Source organism: Procambarus clarkii, chromosome 48, assembly GCF_040958095.1.
Source record: "Procambarus clarkii isolate CNS0578487 chromosome 48, FALCON_Pclarkii_2.0, whole genome shotgun sequence".
NCBI lineage: Eukaryota > Metazoa > Arthropoda > Malacostraca > Decapoda > Cambaridae > Procambarus > Procambarus clarkii.
Window position 1 is genome coordinate 24733673 of NC_091197.1, and position 20576 is coordinate 24754248.

General features: G+C 37.3%; 1 protein-coding gene across 2 annotated transcripts; it reads right to left on the reverse strand.

Moving 5' to 3' along the window:
- Window positions 1–18: 18 nt before the first annotated feature.
- LOC123750671 (glutamic acid-rich protein-like) lies at window positions 19–12307 on the reverse strand. Of its 2 annotated transcripts, XM_069302663.1 has the most exons (7): window positions 12063–12307; window positions 10031–10129; window positions 9279–9481; window positions 8590–8751; window positions 7399–7566; window positions 5175–5297; window positions 19–398 (listed from the first exon to the last, which is right to left on the reverse strand). In XM_069302663.1, the coding sequence occupies exons 5-7, from the start codon at window positions 7559–7561 to the stop codon at window positions 178–180; spliced, it is 507 nt and encodes a 168-aa protein (XP_069158764.1). In that variant the 5' UTR covers window positions 7562–7566; window positions 8590–8751; window positions 9279–9481; window positions 10031–10129; window positions 12063–12307; the 3' UTR covers window positions 19–177. The 2 variants fall into 2 exon arrangements, with proteins under 2 accessions (XP_069158764.1, XP_069158763.1); XM_069302662.1 differs by lacking the exons at window positions 8590–8751; window positions 9279–9481; window positions 10031–10129; window positions 12063–12307 and adding an exon at window positions 8358–8565.
- Between the last annotated feature and the right edge of the window lie 8269 nt (window positions 12308–20576).

Here is a 20576-nt window from a genome sequence, read left to right on the forward strand (position 1 = left end):
AATTAATATATGGACTACTGACTTTAAACACAAGTTTATTGATTTTATTAAAAAAATATATCATATATGTTACATAAATACTTAGGAATTTTTTCATAGAAATTATATTGTTTTGTAAAGGAAGTAAGATTGATGGGAGTCACCTCTGACTCAATTACATTATCAAAAAATAGTTTATTATCTGCTATCAGACAAATTGTGCGTTATTTTCTTCTGAACCATCATGACTTGCCCTCTTCCAACAGATACATCTTCCTTCTTGACTATCTTCAAATTATTTCTTTCTTCTTTTCTATTTGATGGCTTCAAAATAATGGACGTCTTCGACCCTTCTAAGATATGATCTTTGGGAACCCTGATGAAGGTACTTGCTTCAGCAGTAAGTAGACACTGATGTGCTGAAAATGTGGAAAACATAACATATATAATAAATATTTATTTCTTGCAAAAAACAAAACACCAAAATCACAGAAATTTGGAACCATAGTAGTCTGTAGACAGAGGCCACCAGGCATTACAACAATCGGTAGACAGAGACCAAGAAGGGCAATTGTGGTGCCACAATGGTTTCCAAGAATCCTAGCATAGATTATTTGAGTTAAAATTGGTTTACTTTTACCAAGGGGCCATTTGGAGGTAGGCCCACCCCAGTACCCAGTGTGTGTGTATTCTTCCAAATAGTGTAGAGGTGCCATAGGCACAATCAGAGCACTGTATAAACATCAGAGGTCCGCGGTTGTTCAACGTCCTCCCAGCGACTATAAGAAATATTGCCGGAATGCCGGACTACCATGATGGTGAAATATGGATCTCAGAGTACAATCTTTTTAAATGTGATAGGAAACACCGGCTTCAGGGTGGGGTCAGCCTCTACATCAAAGACACACTCATCTGTACTGAGCTGCTAAACACCTCAAATGATATGGTGGAAGTGCTGATAATCAAAATAGAGATCCTAAATGTACTTATTGTCTTTGTATATAAGTCACCAGAGGCAAACCCTCAGCAGTTTAAACACCAACTAATGAAAATAGAACACTGCTTGGAAAACCTCACAAATCCAGCTCCGAACATCATCCTGCTTGGGGACTTCAACCTACGGCACCTGAAATGGAAGCACCTGGCTAATACAGTAATATCAGAAAGAATACCAGGAAGTAGCCTAAATGAACAGGCACATGCAAATGACCTGCTACAGATGTGCGACAGGTTTGCCTTAAACCAGCAAATAAAAAAACCAACTATAAAGAACACGCTGGACCAAAATTTTCACTAATAATGATGAATTGATCAGGAACATAATGATTACAAATACCTGTTACTCAGATCACAACTTAATTGAAGTTATGACAACCATGGGGAATAGACCTTCAAAACCAGTCCAGATTCCCGGTGGAGGAGATTTCAGCAAATTCAACTTCAATAATAAACAGATAAACTGGGAGCAAATAAACAAGGTCTGCACAGAAATAAACTGGGAAGAACAGCTAGAAAATGCATATCTGAACCAGTGCCTGGAAAAAATAAGCTCAGTAGCACTAAAAATATGTTTAAACCGCATACCCCTAAGAAAAAAGAGGAAGAGATGCAGATTGGAACGAGAACGTCGTTCCCTATATAGGCAAAGAAAGCGAATCGCGGAACAACTTGAGTCGCACCCTATCTCAAGAACGGCGAAGAAGGTTATGTAGAGAAATAGAAACAATTGAACTCAAGCTACAAGAATCATACAAAACCCGGGAGAGGCAAAGAGAGCAAAAGGCCATCAGTGAAATAAAGAGGAATCTGAAATATTTTTTCTCCTATGCAAAATCAAGATCAAAAACCACATCTAGTATCGGGCCCCTGCGAAAGGGAGATGGAACTTTCACCGATGACAACAAAGAAATGAGCGAGCTACTGAGGAAGCAATACGACTGTTTTCTGCGAGCCATTAAACGCACTAAAGATTTCTAACCAAAATGAGTTTTTCATGGATATGATACCAACATCAAATCATATATCAGACGTCACCCTATCCCCACTGGATTTTGAAGAAGCCATAAACAGTATGCCTATGCACTCTGTACCAGGCCCGGATTCTTGGAACTCCATATTCATCAAGAACTGTAAAAAACCACTATCACAGGCCCTCCACATTATGTGGAGACAAAGCCTAGATACTGGCGTTATCCCTGATATACTAAAAACAGCAGAGATAGCACCACTTCATAAAGGAGGAAATAAGGCAGAGGCAAAAAATTAGACCGATAGCACTAACATCGCACATCATAAAAAATTTTGAGAGAGTGCTAAGAAGTAAGATCACAAAATACATGGAATCACAGCATCTGCATAACCCCGGACAACATGGTTTCAGAACAGGGCGCTCTTGCCTGTCTCAGTTGCTGGACCACTATGATATGGCATTAGATGCTATGGAAGACAAACAAAATGCTGATGTAATTTACAAAGATTTCGCAAAAGCTTTTGATAAATGACCATGGTGTTATTGCACATAAAATGCGTTCAAAAGGAATTACCGGAAAAATAGGTAGATGGAGCTACAATTTCCTGACTAACAGAACACAATGTGTAATAGTCAACAAAATAAAATCCAGCCCATCAACCGTGAAGAGCTCAGTCCCCCAGGGTACTGTGTTTGCTCCAGTACTTTTTCTCATCCTCATATCGGACATAGACAAGAACACAACCTATAGCACTGTATCATCCTTTGCAGATGACACTAGGATCTTCATGAGAGTAGGCAACATAGAGGACACAGCAAACCTCCAATCAGATGTAGATCAGGTCTTTCTATGGGCTACAGAAAATAATATGGTGTTTAACGAAGATTAGTTCCAGCTCATGCGCTATGGACAAAATGAAAATATAAAAACGGCAACCACGTAAAAAACTCGAGCAAATCATAACATAGAACGAAAAGGCAATGTCAAGGATCAGGGTGTACTCATGTCTGAAGACTTTACCTTTAAAGAACATAATAAAGTAGCCGTCACAACTGCAAGAAAAATGACAGGTTGGATAACAAGAACTTTTCACACTAGAGATCCTATACCGATGATGATACTTTTCAAAATGCTTGTGCTCTCTAGAGTGGAGTACTGCTGCACAATGACAGCCCCTTTCAAAGCTGGAGAAATTGCTGACCTGAAGAGCGTGCAGAAAACCTTTACTGCTAGAATCCACTCAGTAAACCATCAGTAAAAATTATTACTCAGTAAAAAAAAGTAACACATCTAAACTATTGGGACCGACTAAAGAGCCTAAATCTGTACTCCCTTGAGCACAGGCGGGAGAGATACATAATAATTTACACGTGGAAAATATTAGAGGGGCTGGTCCCAAACCTGCACACAGAAATAACATCACATGAGACCAGAAGACATGGCAGGATGTGCAGAATACCCCCATTGAAAAGCAGAAGTGCAACAGGTACTCTGAGAGAGAACTCTATCAACATCAGAGGCCTGAGACTGTTCAACACGCTTCCGCTACACATAAGGGGCATAACTGGCAAACCCCTCAGAGTGTTCAAGAGAACTGGATAAGCACCTCCAAAGGATACCTGATCAACCAGGCTGTGACTCATACATCAGGCTGCGAGCAGCCGCATCCAACAGCCTGATTGATCAGTCCAGCAACCAGGAGGCCTGGTCGACGACCGAGCCGCGGGGACGCTAAGCCCCGGAAGCACCTCAAGGTACTTGCCCTACCATCTACATGATTTGATGCTCTGCAAATACAGCACACATCAATTCATTGCACACTTATATAATAATTATTTGAGAATATATAACAAGTACTTTATATTTAAATTATTTTTTTTTTATATTTGTAGCTATACAATATTTGTATCCCTGGTTTCCATACAGTATATTCTAAACAAAATATATATTAACAAAACACATCACAACAAATAGTTGACAGCTGGTAGACTGCCAAATAACAAAAAGAGCTTTGAATATATGATCAGATATTCTTGAGATGGGACAGGAACCAAAGACTCGCCAGGTCAAAAAAGCACACTTGAAGCCTCCCCAAAACCTCCATTCATTCATTCACAAACTTCTCCCAAGACCATCATGAATTAATGAATGAATGCATGATGGTCTTTCCCCCAAGACCAAATGATCCAAGGTATGATCCAAATATTGAAATATATTCCCCAAAGATCAAAATATCCAAGATATGATCAAAATATTCAATCAAAACTAGTGACATCAAATCAGCTTATAGAGTGGGTATCAAATCAACAGGAGGGTATAAATAACAGGAGAATTTGAGTTAAACTAGATAGCTGCTTCCGCAAGTCAGACCTTTTCAAATCTGCAGTCTCTAGTAAATCAAATGTTTATGTGAATAAATGTCTGACCAGGTTCAGACAAAATCTCTTATTTAAACTGCGGGGTTTCTGGAAAAATTCCCCTGTAATTAAACATTGTTTTGTGGGAGACAATACAATTATAGCTAGGGGGACTGACACTGGAAAAACCTATTTTATAACAACTGAAGCTCACCTCAATTCTCCTGAATGACTGTGGGATAGCTGCTGAATAACCAGAGTTCAAATTATAACCTCATTTAACTACCAATGTGTACTTTAGCTCTGCCTTTCCTTTCAAAAGGTTTTAACTTAAAAAAAAAAAAATGGGTCTTCTTTATTATTGTCTTTTTTTCTTTTTTTACTTCCTTGTTCCATAGTACACTGGCTTTGCCTGTGTCCTCTAGTATAAACTTTATCATCCAATGTACCTGAGTGTATCTCAATTTAATCTACCACATTTTGTTTTAGTGTTTTAGTGTAACTTTAATATTAAACTATAGTGTACTTATTATATTATAGTAAGTAAGCTATTAATTTTATAGATTTCATAATTGCTTTTTGACTTTTATTGGTCATCCATTGTTATTAATTATTCTAGTTCATTTTTACTTTAAGTTCCAATAAGTTTTCATTACTTAAATTACCATTAAGTTTATATTACTTTACATTTTTTAAATCTTTAAAATTTATAACTAAAACTGGACAAACTGGAGGAATGGCCCAAGAATATATACACCAGTTGATTGACAGTTGAAACACAGGACCATAGAGCCAATCCTCAACCCCTGCAAACACAACTAGGTGAGTACAAGTTTTGCTTAGAAATCGAAGAATGAGTTTTGATTACCTGTCACAGTTGTATCTTGAGAAAGTCGGTGTTTCTTCATTTTTTTCAAGGACTTATCCTCTTGCTCTACATTCTTGTCTTTCGCTTCCCTGATCTTCCTCTTTTGATTTTCCTGAATGTGAACTGAAAATAAGGAAAACCTGAATAAAATATATATCCTCATTAAACAAAAATTGTGTTTCTCTACAGCTGCAGCTACAGATAACACACAGCCACTCTACTTGAATTAATGCACATGCTACACACACAAACACAATACTTCAAATCTACAAAAGTGACAGCAGAGAAGACCCACTCAATTATAGACCTGTATCATTGACAAGTGTAATGTCAAAATATTGAAAAATCTTTACCATTGTTATCATTGCTGTCTTCTTATATGTGCTGTCAATCTGCTGTATGGTGTCTATTAATCTTGTTTAAATTACCAATCAAGCTGTCAGTGTAATCAATCAGAGCTTTAATATACCAATGGGCTTTAATATACCTACTATTCTCTCTCATCTCATTTTTTTTCTTGCAATGTATTTGTTATTTTATTAATTCTGCTAGAATTTACCTAATTAAAATTATCTATTAGATAAAGGACCTGCCTGAAACGCTGCGCATACTAGTGGCTTTACAAAATTGTAAATACTATGCTATGTATTCTCACAAACCCAATGTACCTTCTTGTATATAAATAAATAAATAAATGAAATATATATATATATTTATATATATATATTTATATGTTGTACCTAGTAGCCAGAACGCACTTCTCAGCCTACTATGCAAGGCCCGATTTGCCTAAAAAGCCAAGTTTTCATGAATTAATTGTTTTTCGACTACCTAACCTACCTAACCTAACCTAACTTTTTCGGCTACCTAACCAAACTTAACCTATAAAGATAGGTTAGGTTAGGTAAGGTTGGTTTGGTTCGGTCATATATCTACGTTAATTTTAACTCCAATAAAAAAAAATTGACCTCATACATAATGAAATGGGTTAGCTTTATCATTTCATAAGAAAAAAATTAGAAAAAATATATTAATTCAGGAAAAATTGGCTTATTAGGCAAATCGGGCCTTGCATAGTAGGCCAAAAAGTGAGTTCTGGCTACTAGGTACGACATATATAATATATATATATATATATATATATTATATATATATATATATATATATATATATATATATATATATATATATATATATATATATATATATATATATATATATATATGTATGTTGTACCTAGTAGCCAGAACGTCATACTCAGCCTACTATGCAAGGCCCGATTTGCCTAATAATCCAAGTTTTCCTGAATTTATGTATTTTTCTCATTTTTTTCTTATGAAATGATAAATCATTCCATTTCATTATTTATAAGTTAATTTTTTGAAATTTGAGTTAAAACTAACGTAGATATATGACCGAACCTAACCAACCTTACCTAACCTATCTAAACGTAACCTATACTCACACAACTAAGTCAATAATTTATGTTCCTAATATAATATAATAATAATAATTCAAATAAACTAATTGGAAACAATTTATTGAAAATAAAGTAAATCAATCGGCCTATTAGGCAAATCGGGGATTGCATAGTAGGGCAAGAAGTGAGTTCTGGCTACTAGGTACGACATATATATATGTGTATGTATATATATATATATAAAAGATTTCTTACATTCTTGAACAGACACTAGCATGCATAGCTTTTTGGGCAAGTCCTTAATCCTAATTTTAACACTCACATTCCCAGTAAGCAGCTCATATCAGCTGTCTAACTCCCAAGTACCTATTTACTGTTAGGTGAATAGGTGCATCAGGGCAAAAGAAACTGCCCATTTGTTTCAGCATCTAATAAAAATAGAACCTTGACCCTTAGGATTACAAACCCAGAGCACTGTCCACTGAGCCGTCAGGCTCTGATGTTAATTTTAATATTACTGTGAACTGGAATACATGAAATAAATTATATCAGCAGTCAAGTATAATACAACTAACAATTGAATTAATAGTGGTCCAGAACGGACCGAAACGTCTTTGTATTTTCATCTTTTTGTGTGTGGTTAGGACAACATTCTTCAGCAACATTATTGTGACTCATCAGCTGTATAAAATACAACTACTTTATGCAACAAATCAGTAATGTAATTGTGGAACCTAAAAACTTGTCTAAAATATATACAAGTTTTGCTTTGAATTTAAAAAACGAAGAATGAGTTTTTATTACCTTTAATAGTTGAATCTTCAGACAGTCTTCGTTTTTTCTTCATTTTCTTTAACTTAAGCTCTTGCTCCCCATTCTTTTCTTTTGCCTCACTGATGTTGATATCTTCTTGGGCATCTATATTATTTGTTGGTATCTTGTTGACACTTGATCCATTGTCCTGCATGTATGCTGAAAATTAAGAAACATGCGTAAATTTAATATGGTATCATCATTACAAAATATGTCCTCCAAAAAACTTTAATTGAAAGAAACACTGAAATGTGAAATTTGGCAGCAATGATTAACTATGTCATTATGGGAATTTTGGTACCCATATGTAAAGGAGGTCTCATTATCTGATGATATAGACCTGATGCAAAGTAAAGTGTGTCAAAATTATTTGCACACCCTCCTCCACTATGTGATGGAGTGAAAAAAGATATGTGAATTCGGATAATTCTATAACAAATGTTCAAGACATGAGGAAATATTTCATTCAAAATGATCTGCTGCCAGAAATCTTGGTCAAATATCACCAGTTTGCTAACTGTATGTAGTAACTAAGTGATTGTAACCTATCCACTGCTGTCCACTGGATGGAGGCAGTGTGCAAGATAAACATATCAATTGTGACACTAGCTCTCCACACATGTCAGTTGCTTAATTTAAAATCTGTACTCATGGTCGGTCTCGAGCCCCTTGTCAATGTGGTGATGTGCATGGAATTATGTAATTAGGTCATCAAGATTGAAACTTGCTTAGCTAAAATGAATTGCTTGGTTCAATCCCGGAGCCAATTAATTATGTGCCTCTGCAACCATTTCCACTACCGCTAACAACATGGATATGGGATGCATAATATATGAACTAAACTACTGTACTATGTAAATGCTTTTCATTATTGCCAACACAAAGGAACATGCAGGTTTTATGATTTTCATTGTTAGCTTATGCAAAATAATAATAATAATAATAATTACCAAGATAAAACAATTCGGTGAGATTATTAACATTTTTGCTTGACAGACCACTTCCTGGTAGCATGCCCTTTGTGGTATTTCTATTGCCGACCTCGTGGGCCTCGTAGCCTGGTGGATAGCGTGCAGGACTCGTAATTCTGTGGCGCGGGTTCGATTCCCGCACGAGGCAGAAACAAATGGGCAAAGTTTCTTTCACCCTGAATGCCCCTGTTACCTAGCAGTAAATAGGTACCTGGGTGTTAGTCAGCTGTCACGGGCTGCTTCCTGGGGGGTGGAGGCCTGGTCGAAGATCGGGCCGCGGGGACACTAAAGCCCCGAAATCATCTCAAGATAACCTCAAGACCTTAAAATAGATGACAGCAACTTGATAACCACCACCTTGTAGCTTAGAGACCTGCAATACAACAAAATAGTTACAAATATAACAAATATTTTTAGTGTTAATTTGAACACAGTGTTCAAGAGATATGGCTTCAATTATAAAAAAAAAAGAGATTAACTTTATGATTACAGAATATAAGATGGGATAACCATAAGCTTCTGAAACAGACAGCATCCCTCCCTCATACAGCATTGGGTACATCTGCAAAAGTGCAGAAGTACCGAAGTAGCTTAAGATGTACTTTTCTTACCTAGTTTAAGAGACCTACTGATAGTTATATCATTAAAGTATAATTACATAACTAATGGAAATTAAAAAAATATAAAATAACACAAAAATACTTATATAATGCACATTACTTTATTATTAACATCAATAAGTACAGTATACACCAAAATTGAAAATGTTAATACTAATTAATTATCAAATGGCTTAAAATCTGTTTATTTGTGGGAAAATTTAAAACCTAACAGAATGGATATTAATACAATATGATACAATTCTAATTGAAGAAATAACAGAATGCATGAAATACTTACAGATTTTTTCATGGCTTTAAATGATCTGCAAAGGTTTTGATGCTTAGCAGCTCTTCGACCCATTTCCTTATATTTATCCTCCCGCTCTACATCACCCTTACGCTTTTCATCTATAAAGCTGTGTCCACAGTTGCAGAAATGTCGACGAACACTAATGACATTACTGCAGATGGGACAACACCGCTGGAAAGGTTTCTTCTGGCCTGTAAATAAAGATAATCTGGGCAATCATAAAAAAAGAGTAAAATGTTTAAAATGTAATACAGTGGTACAAAAAACACAGTAGCAGCATAATGAAAGACCACAAAGCAGTACAGTGCTACAGAAGACTGAGCGGAGAATTGTGATTGTATTATTGAGAACCAGTACAGCACCAGATTTTATTAATTACACAAGTAAACCAAATTTAATGTTTAAATAAGAGAAGAATAATCTGGAATTTTCAATGTAAATCAAAATTGCATATTTGTGAACTGCAAATAATTGAATTGGGACTCAAATACTTATTTTACTAAGTTTTTTGATCTTCCAATAACATTAAATTAATATTCAACTTAACTAACATTTTGTGGTATTAATAAAGTTTGAAATAGATATGCAATTTTAACAGACAAAATTGACAAAACAAAATTAAGATTTTATACTCTATATCTAATGATAATATGAACTTACACCCAAATAAAATTAATAACATACAAAAATAAAATTTAAAGTATATATTATAAACAAATCACAATTATAATGTAACTTACTTGAATTACTGGAAGCCATTGCTGTAATGTTCTCTCAGATAGAATTGTTGACAATGTTGTAATGTTGCAATTGATAATGTTGTCTGATTTAAATTTTACCTAAAAAAAAAAAAAATAAATTATTAACAGATATACAATAGCATCAGTTTAGATTAATTATAAAAAAACAAAAATGCATATTTTTCATATATATTTTTTCATGCATATTTTTCTACCTTGCATATAAATGCAAGGTAGAATGCATATATGCACCACTAAGATGGTGGTGCATGTATTTTATAACACATTTGAACAATGAAACTCTAAAGATGATACAGAAGACACAAGAAAATTGGCACTGTAGGAGACATTGAAAAAACAGAAATAACATGATTTTAACAGTGATAAGTTACAGGTGCTGAAGTATGGTAGAAACGAGGAAATTAAATGAAACAAGGAACACAGGACAATCAGACCTACTCTAAGAAGGAAAAAACATGCAAGAGATCTGAGAATTACGACGTCTGACGACCTCACACTTTGTGAACATAACCGAGCAAATATAGAGGCGGCCAGAAAAATAATGGAATGGTTTATGAGAATGTTAAAATTCAAAGACCCCACCCACAGTAATGCTAATACTATTCAAATAACTGGTGCTGTCCCATCTTGAGTATTGCTCGGTACTGACTCCCCCTTTCTGAACAGGAGAAATCTCTGAATTCGAGGAAATAAAGAGACCATAAACAGCAAACATATAAATGATAAAACATCTAAATAATTGAGACAGTCTCAAAGCTCTCAAAATGTACTCTCTGGACAGGACACAAGAATGGTATCAAATAATACATATATGTAAGATACTAGAGGGCCAGGTCCCAAATTTGCACAGCATAATATAACAACATACTGGAGCTAAAGATACAGAAGGAAATTAATAATAGGTGTCATAGGTACAATCAGAGAGCAGAGTCTTAACAGTAGGGGGTTCAAGGGCTGTTTGCTAGGCTAGGCAAGGGTAGACTAGGCTTGGCTAGTGTTGGCTAGGTTATGCTAGGAAGAAGTAGGCTAGGCTGATTTACTCCACCAGTAATTGGCGGTCTGTCTAATTACAAGCTACCACAAGCTACACAAGCTTCACATAGCTTCCTGGCAATATGTTAGTAATGAATAAATAAGATATATTTACTAATTATAATGTTGGTACTGAATGTACAACACGAAAAAACATAATTTTAATCTGAAAAAGTATCTCTTTATAAAGAAATTAGACGAAAATAAAGAAATGGTGACACCAAATCAAGTCGACGATCCAAGCATCGGTTAGGTTAGGTTTGGTTAAGCTAGGTTAGATTTGGTTAGGTTAGATTTGGTTAGGTTAGATTTGGTTAGGTTTGATTAGGTTAGGTCAGCCTAACATATCATATTTATTCATTACTAACGTATTGCCAGGAAGCTTTGTGAAGCTTGTGTAGCTTGTGGTAGCTTGTGGTAGCTTGTGGTAATTAGACAGACCTGTAATTGGGGGGAAAGGGGGGAGGGGGGAACCTCAATATAAGCCTAATTTGTAGCTTCCTGTTCTCCGACACAATGATTTATTTTACGTCAGGCTTTCAGCACAGCCGCATAAAAAAAACCTGGTTATTTATTTATTAATATACGAGATGGTACACTGGGGGTTAAGAGAGAAAATAGGAATAATGATGATTTTACAATCTTGCCCGAAACGCTATGCGTACTAGTGGCTTTAGGTATTGTATGTACTACCTCTATCTATAAATCAAACAGAATGTTTGTACTGTAACTCTGCATCTATGTATATATTTTTCCTAAATCAATTATTATTATTATTGTAAAGCCACTAGCACGCATAGCGTTTCGGGCAAAGATCCCGTACCCAGAAGCTGGGTATCTTTGGTTGCCCTGTGACTACTCTTATGACATTCCCTAACTCTTTATGACATTCCCTAACTCTTATGACATTCCCTAACTCTTATGACATTCCATAACAGTATTGTTAAACTAATAACAATGAACAGTAGTTCAATATTACCGGAATAATCCAACTCATGTGGCCATGTTTTTGTTGTGAAGCCCGGTCGATCAGTTCGTATACATCATACCTTCTTACGAAGGTTAGAGTCTTAAAAATGTCTTACCATTGCTGAGAAATCATAAGATATAATTATTTACAATAATACACTGGTTGTTTTTGTTGATTTAGGGGCGATGACATGAGTAAACTGGTTATGTTGTGATGATTTAGGGGCAACGAACTGTGGTTATTAGACTATGTTTTGTACATAAGCAAAAAAAACAAGATGTAATTCTTTTAATTATAACAATAATAACGACAAAAAGTTAATAATTATTGTACTTGTTAAGCAAAATTCGCAATATCTTAGTTTTCTTTAGGAAAAAAAAAGACATCTGGAAAAAGATCTGCATACTATGTCTTACATTTTATTCCGTTATTTACACTAAAAGAACAATTAAACGTACACTATCGGCCGTGCCTGGTGCACGAGCACCAGGCACGGGCACCGGGAGCATCCCAGACACTGCCTTAATCGACTGAGATTAAGGCAGTGTTATTTTCATTCCTTTAGAACAAGGAAATCTCATTCTTAAACTGTATAATATGAGCTGCGCAATAATTGCTGATCTTCAATAAAGAAATTCTGGAGGGTTTGTGCAAGGATTAGGATGAGTTAGCCTAGTTTTTACTGTATATCCGTTTCTGGTTACTCAAGGGTGACAGTGGCGGGCAACACGAGAATAAATATTTGTATAAATTCCAATTTCGATCAGATCTACTTGGGGATAGTTTACAAATGTTCGCCATGAAATTTACGTTTTCTCTAATAGCCGAAGAGCTTATTTGAGAAAACAGTATGGCATTGAATCAGCGTGGTAAAACAATTGTATTATTGACACGACGAGTATAATCGACGTAGTTTTTATATATGTTGCCGGTCGAACACATCCTTATGTGACGTTTTATACTTATGTTCTTCTAGAACATTCTATTGCGAACACATTGGTACAAAAATGAAATACGTACATCGAAAACTAATGTCAGAACAGTGACAAGAGTATACACTTTTAAATATGGCCGCTCGATCGCCGATACACTAATTTCATTTGGGGAAATTTATTTTTTCATACGCCGTTTCGCGACAATTATTTATAACTGATATAAATGTTGCAAAAGAAGTTTATGATTAAGTAACATATTACACATTAAAAAAAATGAATACATTAATACCTAAACAGTTTGTAAATACAGTGATAAATTGTGCCAAACATTACACAATATTATTTACTAAGAAGCGTATGACAACTCAAAACGGCATGATTTCAACAGGATTTTTTATAGTTGTCAAAAAACTCTGATTTTAATTATCAAGTATTTGTCACAATGTATTTTATATAATTATGAGGCAGTGGAACGACCAAATTGTTCTGTATTATAAATGCATAATGCTAAATTTCTATATACATAACAGTAAAATAATGACCACCTACATTTAAGGATAACTAGGAAATAGTAACTGGAAACTTTATTTGAACGAAAATTCAATACCAAATTTCTTAGATGTTTTTCTTAATATAAAGATCAACAGTAACGAATCTTATTCATTATGGACAAATTAACAAAAAAAACATAATTTTCATTGAGGACCATGTATTAGAGCATACTTAGTCACTTATATATTAAAAGTATTGTGTTTTTTGAAACATTGGGGTTGTAAACAAACAGAACGGCCTACCCGAAAAGTCGTAACATAAGAAGTTGTACATGTTTGCTAATTTATTATTTGATAAATGATTATTACTAATTTACGACGACTATAAAGGTTTCCCATTAGTTAAATTATTGTAGTGTGACTAAATGCTACTACAAAACATATATAAATCCTGGGAAAGTCACAATGACCAGCGACATTAAAGCATAAAAGACTAAATAGTAACAGGAAACTGTCGGCGAACGAAAAATTCATTTCCAAATTTATTAGATGTTTTCCTAAATATAAAGATCAATGGGCTGGAATTTTCTGGATTATGGCCAAATTAAGGCAAAAATATATGTATTTTTACTTGAAGAACATATATCAGAGCATAGTCAGTGAGTTATAGAATAATAAGAGTGTGGTATTTCATTGTATAACAAGAGATAGTCCATGGAAGCGAAAATAGACGTAGTTTAAGACAAAATAACGTCCAAAAACAGCCGTAGAGTCAAACGGCAACAGTTGACGTTCTTTTTAAGAGGACAGGTTGGGTGGTGATGGTGTCAGCCGGTGGATGAGGCTGTAGGTGTCAGCCGGTGGATGAGGCTGTAGGTGTCAGCCGGTGGATGAGGCTGTAGGTGTCAGCCGGTGGATGAGGCTGTAGGTGTCAGCCGGTGGATGAGGCTGTAGGTGTCAGCCGGTGGATGAGGCTGTAGGTGTCAGCCGGTGGATGAGGCTGTAGGTGTCAGCTGACTTCGCACATTTGATGTAGTCGGTTTCTTCCTTATCTGCTAGATATAAACGGACGGAAGGGGGAACACGTCTCAAGAATTCCTCAACTAGCATGAGGTTGATGAGTTCTGCAAATGTAGAGACATGTGCTGCTTCCAGCCATTTCATAAAATATCTTTTCTTTGTATTGGCAAATTCTAGAAAGGTGGTGGTACTTGCCTTAAGATGGTCACGGAATTTTCGTCGGTAGCTTTCGGTGGAGAGAAGGTAGGTGTCCAACACTGCTTGCTTCAGGGTCTGGTAGTCATTCCCAGACGCTAAGGTACTGAGAGTAACTGCAGCTCTACCTGTAAGATGCACTCTGAGAAGGGTGGACCATTGGTCAACAGGCCAGCTAAGTTGATTAGCTAGGGTCTCAAAGGTGGTAAAAAAGACATCGATCTTTGTCTCAACGAATGGTGGCATTAACTTACTTGCATGGGAGATATTGAAACTTACTGGAAGACTGGCGGTAGCTTGCTGGCATTGAGTTGAGTGAGATGTGAAGTCTCCAACGTGAGTTCTCGTTGACGACATTCTATAGCCATATCGGCTTGTTGTTTGTCATGCTCGCGTTGCATCTCCAGGTGACGATGTTTTGCTTCAAGCTGTACTCGCTCATGCTCACGGAGTATTGCAATCTCACGTTCCTTGAGAGCCATCTCTCGTTCTTTTAGGGCCGCCTCTCTTTCTTGTTCTTCTTTCCTCAAGGCGGCCTCTCGTTCTTGTTCTTCTTTCCTCAAGGCGGCCTCTCGTTCTTGTTCTTCTTTCCTCAAGGCGGCCTCTCGTTCTTGTTCTTCTTTCCTCAAGGCGGCCTCTCGTTCTTGGTCTTCTTTCCTCAAGGCGGCCTCTCGTTCTTGTTCTTCTTTCTTCAAGGCGGCTTCTCTTTCTTGTTCTTCTTTCCTGATTGCGGCTTCTTCTTTTCGTTGTTCGAGGGCTTCCCTTTGTTGCTCTCGCTTGAGTTTTGCAAGCTCGAGTTTGAGTTTCATAGTTGCCAAATCAGTTTTATCTGCAATAGAATAAGTTTCGTGAGTTTCAGAGTCAATTTTCCCTTCTTCTAAGAGGTAATCCATGATTAGGTTATGTATTTCATTTTTGTTGGCTCCATGGGGAACATCTAGGTGATACTCGTGTGCAAGAGTTTGTAATTCAGTCCTCTTGGCACGACATAATGTCCCTATTTCACCAGCTGGATCGTTTCGGAAAGCTTGGAGACGAAACATGGTGAAAGATAGCAAATAAATGTACACGAATATAGTTGTGATATGGTAAATGTCAGAAACAGGATAACGTGGCAACTGGTAATTACCCTGTGGAATTTTAATCTTTAATAATTAAAGTTAATTATAGGATGGTAAATGATTAGTCAATCAAAGTCGCAGGAAATCTTTTACCCGGTACTCAATGTAAGAGAATAAGGGCAAGAAAATCCTACTAAATAAGTGAAACTGAGTTTCTAAAACAAATGAAACATTTAATTGCTCCAAAAGTGAACAAGGTAGTCCAAGAATGTAGGCATACCTTGCCGAGTCTCTATAGGACAGAAGCAAGGGTTTCCCACTAAATGAATATGATACTTACAGAATTAGCGAACTTTGTGCTCTGTAAAAAGAAAGGTAATTCCCTACCTAAGTAAATATCATCATCTCTGACCGATGTGTAGGGGCGCGAGTGTCAACTGGTGACGAGAACTGCTGATGAGGTCCCAACTCTGCAACAAAGTCCGTGCTAGAGGAACTATGGCCCTCTTTTCCTCCTTCGGTCGGATTGCAGAAGATAGGGTGCTTTGACCCAGAGACAAACCAAAGTACCAGGGTACCAAAATGATGATCTGCCGAAAATATGAGAAATATCCTAGGGACAAAAGGTGGTAAACACGAGTAATAACACGGAGGGAGAGATGACCAATTAAGAGAATGACTGCGGCCTACAGTCACCACGTAATCCACAGTTATCTCACACTCACCATATGCTACTCTCGGAATGCACAATACACACACAGCACCATATAAATATAAAAATTAATGATAATATTGAAAGGCTACTTTAGCAAAGTGAAGTACGCTTACCACAAATTGACGTTCTGGTACTAGTACCTGAGTGAAGCTCCTTGGACAGGCCCCCATTAACATGCGACGGGAAAGTGTTGTAGTGTTGATGTTCGGCAGTCCTCCAATGGCAGGTGTCAAAGCCTGGTCACACTTTAAACAAAAATATAGACTGCGTGCCTTTTGTCTGTGATAAGTTAGAGGGAGGAACACGTAAAACACAAAATATGAACAATGAAACTTTAATATATTTACTTTAAACATAAATGAAAATAAAGAAAAATCTCTGGAAGTTAAATTACAGTTAAATAATAAAGAAAATTCAAAGACAATGTGAAATACAAAATACAAGTTTAAAATGGTGCTGAGAATATCGGCTATGGCTGAAACCTCCCTTTGTATACGAGCTAATGAGCGAGTATGCCAGAGAGAGGTGTCATCCTTAAGAGCACAAGGAATATTCTGAAGTGGATTGCTGGTCAGGCTCAGACGTCGATTCGTGTAGAGGGCGCTGAGGTGCTGTGTGCAGGTGCGCGGCTGGCAAGTCGCCAATCAAAAGCAGGCAAGCTGGTGAAGGGTAGTTAGCTGGTTTGATGACGAACCAGTGCGTGGAGGGTGTGTGGAGTAGGGGGATCTTGGATACGTTTTGCCTCCTGGTCAAAACGTTTTCTGCTTCTGGTGACGTATCTTGAATGTAGCATCTTATACTTGTGTCTTTGGCGTAACTTAAAGTAGGGAAGAGCAGGCTCAATCTCTCTTGAAAGAGATTATCGTCACAATATATATATATATTGTGACGATAATCTCTTTCAAGAGAGATTGAGCCTGCTCTTCCCTACATAAAGTTACTTATATATATACAACAATATGATGCTACCTTCAAGATACGTCTACCAGTAGCACAAAACGTTTTGACCAGGAGGCAAACGTACCTGAAACTCCCCCCACTCCACACTCCCTCCATGCCGGCTCACCACCGTCGTCAACCGGCAAACTACCATTCCAGCCTGCCTGCTTCTGATTGGTGACCCGCCGACTGCACACCTGCACCTCAGCGCCATCTACCAAGTCGATGTCTGGGCTTGAACCAGCAATTGCAGTTAGAATATCCTTGTGCTCTCAAGCTGTGAACAACTTACTGATATACGCTCTGTTTATTGGTGAAGGTTTCTAGCTTGTTCTATATTCTCAGCACCTGTATATTTCATTTTGTCTTTATTTTATGTTTAGAGTAACGTCACCCTTGTTCTTAATTTTTATGTTATTTTTTTGACTTGTTTGTTTGCACTGTACATAGCCAAGGAATTGTCTTTGTTTTTAATTTGCTTTCAATTTAATTAAAGTTTCATTGTTCATACTGTGTGTTTTGCATGTATTCTCTTACTTTACCACAGACAACAGCCAAGCAGTCGATCTTATTTTTTCTTAAATGTGATAGGCATTGACACCAGCCATTAGGAGGACTGCCGAACATCTACACTCTTTCATTTTTCCGTCACATTAAATGGGGGCCTGTCCGGGAGCTTCACTCAGGTACTAGTACTAGAACATCAATTTGTGGTAAGTGTACTTGGCTTTGATACAGTTGCTTTTCAATATTTTCACAACTTTTAAGATTTATATGGTGCTGTGTGTATTGTGCATTCCGAGAGTAGCATATGGTGAGTGTTGGATAACTTTGGATTATGTGGTAACTGAAGGCCTCAGTCATTCTCTTAATTGGTCATCCGTCCCTCCGTGTTATTACTCGTGTTTTCCACCTTTTGTCCCTAGGATATTTCTCAATCTCAGACAGATCATCATTTTGGTACCCTGGTACTATGGTTTGTCTTCTGGTCAAAGCACCCTATCTTCTGCAATCCGACTGAAGGAGGATACAGAGGGCCATAGTTCCTCTAGCACGGACTAAGTTGCTGAGTTGGGACCTCAACAGCAGTTCTCGTCACCAGTTGACACTTGCACCCCTACACGTCAGTCAGAGATGATGATATTTACTTAGGTAGGGAATTAGCTTTCTTTTTTCAGAGCACAAAGTTCGCTAATTCTGTAAGTATCATATTTCATTTAGTGGGAAAACCCTTGCTTCTGTCTTATAGAGAATCGGCAAGGTATGCCTACATTCTTGTACTACCTTATTCACTTTTGAAACAATTAAATGTTTCATTTGTTTTAGAAACTGTCGGTTTCATTTATTTAGTAGGATTTTCTTGCCCTTATTCTCTTACGTTGAGTACCAGGTACAAGATTTCCTGCGATTTTGGTTGACTAATAAATTACCATACTAAAATTAACGTTAATTGTTAACGATTAAAACTCCACAGGATAGTTACCAGTTGCCACGTCATCCTGTCACTTACATTATCACCAGTATATTCGTTGTACATTTATTTGCTATTTTCAACATGTTTCGTCTCCAAGCATTTCGTAACGACGCAGCAAGTGAAGTAGGGAACTTAAGTCGTGCCAAGAGGACCGAATTACAAACTCTTGCACACGAGTATCACCTAGATACTCGTGTGCAGATACTAGATACTCGATACACGATACTCGATACTCGATACTCGATACTCGATACCTAGATACTCGTTGTTGGCTCCCCATGGAGCCAACAAAAATGACTTGCGCAATCTTATCTTGGATTACCTCTTAGATGAAGGAAAGATAGACTCTGAAGCTCACGAAAACTGATAATTACAGATTTACAGACTTTATATTACAGATAAACATGCTCTGGCAGCTATGAAGCTAAAGCTCGAACTTGCAAAGATCGAGCGGGAGCAACAAAAAGAAGCCCTCCAACAACAAAAAGAAGCTCTCCAGATAAAGAAAGAAGAAGCTGCACTCAGGGAAAGAGAGGCTGCCATAAGGAAGGAAGAACAGGAACGAGAGGCGGCCCTCAAGGAACGTGAGGCTACCCTACTCCGTGAGCGGGAGAGGGAGCAGCTTGAAGCAAGAAAACGTGACCTGGAGATACAACGGAAACACAGTAAACAGCTAGCTGATAGTGCTTTCGAATATCGTCGACAAGAACTCGCGTTGGAAACTACACACCACACTCAGCGCCAACAAGCTACAGCTAGTCTTCCCGTAAGTTTCAATGTCTCCCATGCAAGTAAGTTAATGCCACCATTCGTTGAGACAGAGATCGATGTATTTTTCACCACTTTTGAGACCCTAGCTAAAAACTTAGCTGGCCTGCAGATCAGTGGTCTATCCTTCTCAGAGTGCATCTCACAGGTAGAGCTGCAGTTACTCTCAGTACCTTAGCGTCTGAGAATGACTACCAGACCCTGAAGCAAGCAGTTTTGGACGCCTACCTTCTCTCCACCGAAAGCTACAGACAAAAATTCCGTGATTATCTAAAGGCAAGTACCACCACTTTTCTAGAATTTGCCAATACAAAGAAAAGATATTTCATGAAATGGCTGGAAGCAGCACTTGTCTCTACATTTTCAGAACTCGTCAACCTCATGCTAGTTGAGGAATTTTTGAGACGTGTTCCCCCTTCCGTCCGTTTATATTTAGCAGACAAAGAAGAAACCGACTACATCAAATGTGCGAAGTCGGCTGACACCTACAGCCTCATCCATCGGCTAACACCAAATCCACCTTCCTGTAAGAAGTCTTGGTATAGTTATGATAAAGTGAGTACCGATCAAGCGAGCTCTCAATTGTATTGTAAGTATTGCAAACTCTATGGACATACCATGGATAAATGTGGAAAAGCTCAATACAAAGGCAATGAAACTCCTAAACCCAAACCGACTCCTCCTAAGTCCGGTAGGTCTGTGATGAATGTTGGTGTTCCTATTAATGATCTTTGTCTCTTCAGCAAACACCTGTATCTTAGAACTGTCTCTGTACCAACGATACAGATTTTGTGGGACGTTTCAATTTAAAGATCTTGAGGGACACAGCGGCTCTTCAATCAATAATATTGAAATCGGCTGTGTCTAACGTCACCTACACCGGGGAAACCGTCCATATCACTGATCTTACTGCTACCACTCCGTA